This window comes from Eimeria mitis, genomic scaffold (genome assembly GCF_000499745.2).
Source record: "Eimeria mitis Houghton genomic scaffold, Emh_scaff6354, whole genome shotgun sequence".
NCBI classification, from domain to species: Eukaryota; Apicomplexa; class Conoidasida; order Eucoccidiorida; family Eimeriidae; genus Eimeria; species Eimeria mitis.
In genome coordinates this window covers 1,090-1,294 of record NW_013574534.1, presented here as the reverse complement: position 1 = coordinate 1,294, position 205 = coordinate 1,090, and the positions used below count along the sequence as shown (strand labels likewise).

Here is a 205-nt window from a genome sequence, read left to right as displayed (position 1 = left end):
TTGCAGCAGCAGCAGCAGCAGCAACGCCCAGAGCAGCAGCAGCTGCTGCCCTGCAGGTACATCATCATCAGCAGCAGCAGCAGCAACAGCAGCAGCAGCAGCAGCAGCAGCAGAAGCAGCAGAAGCAACATCAGAAGGTAGTGCTGCAACATACAGATCAGCTCAGGGTATAAACTATGCGTTATGTTCTCCGTACCCATGGGCG

At 55.6% G+C, this 205-nt stretch overlaps 1 protein-coding gene across 1 annotated transcript in view; it reads left to right on the top strand.

Annotated features, from left to right (window-relative positions):
* Positions 1-205, top strand: part of EMH_0087170 (uncharacterized protein) — a gene marked incomplete at both ends in the record, with an annotated part of 1,292 nt that overhangs the window by 107 nt on the left and 980 nt on the right. Inside the window, one exon of the mRNA XM_013501120.1 lies at positions 3-137. Within this exon, the coding sequence (XP_013356574.1) occupies positions 3-137 (135 nt within the window). The remainder of the gene's footprint in view (positions 1-2; positions 138-205) is intronic.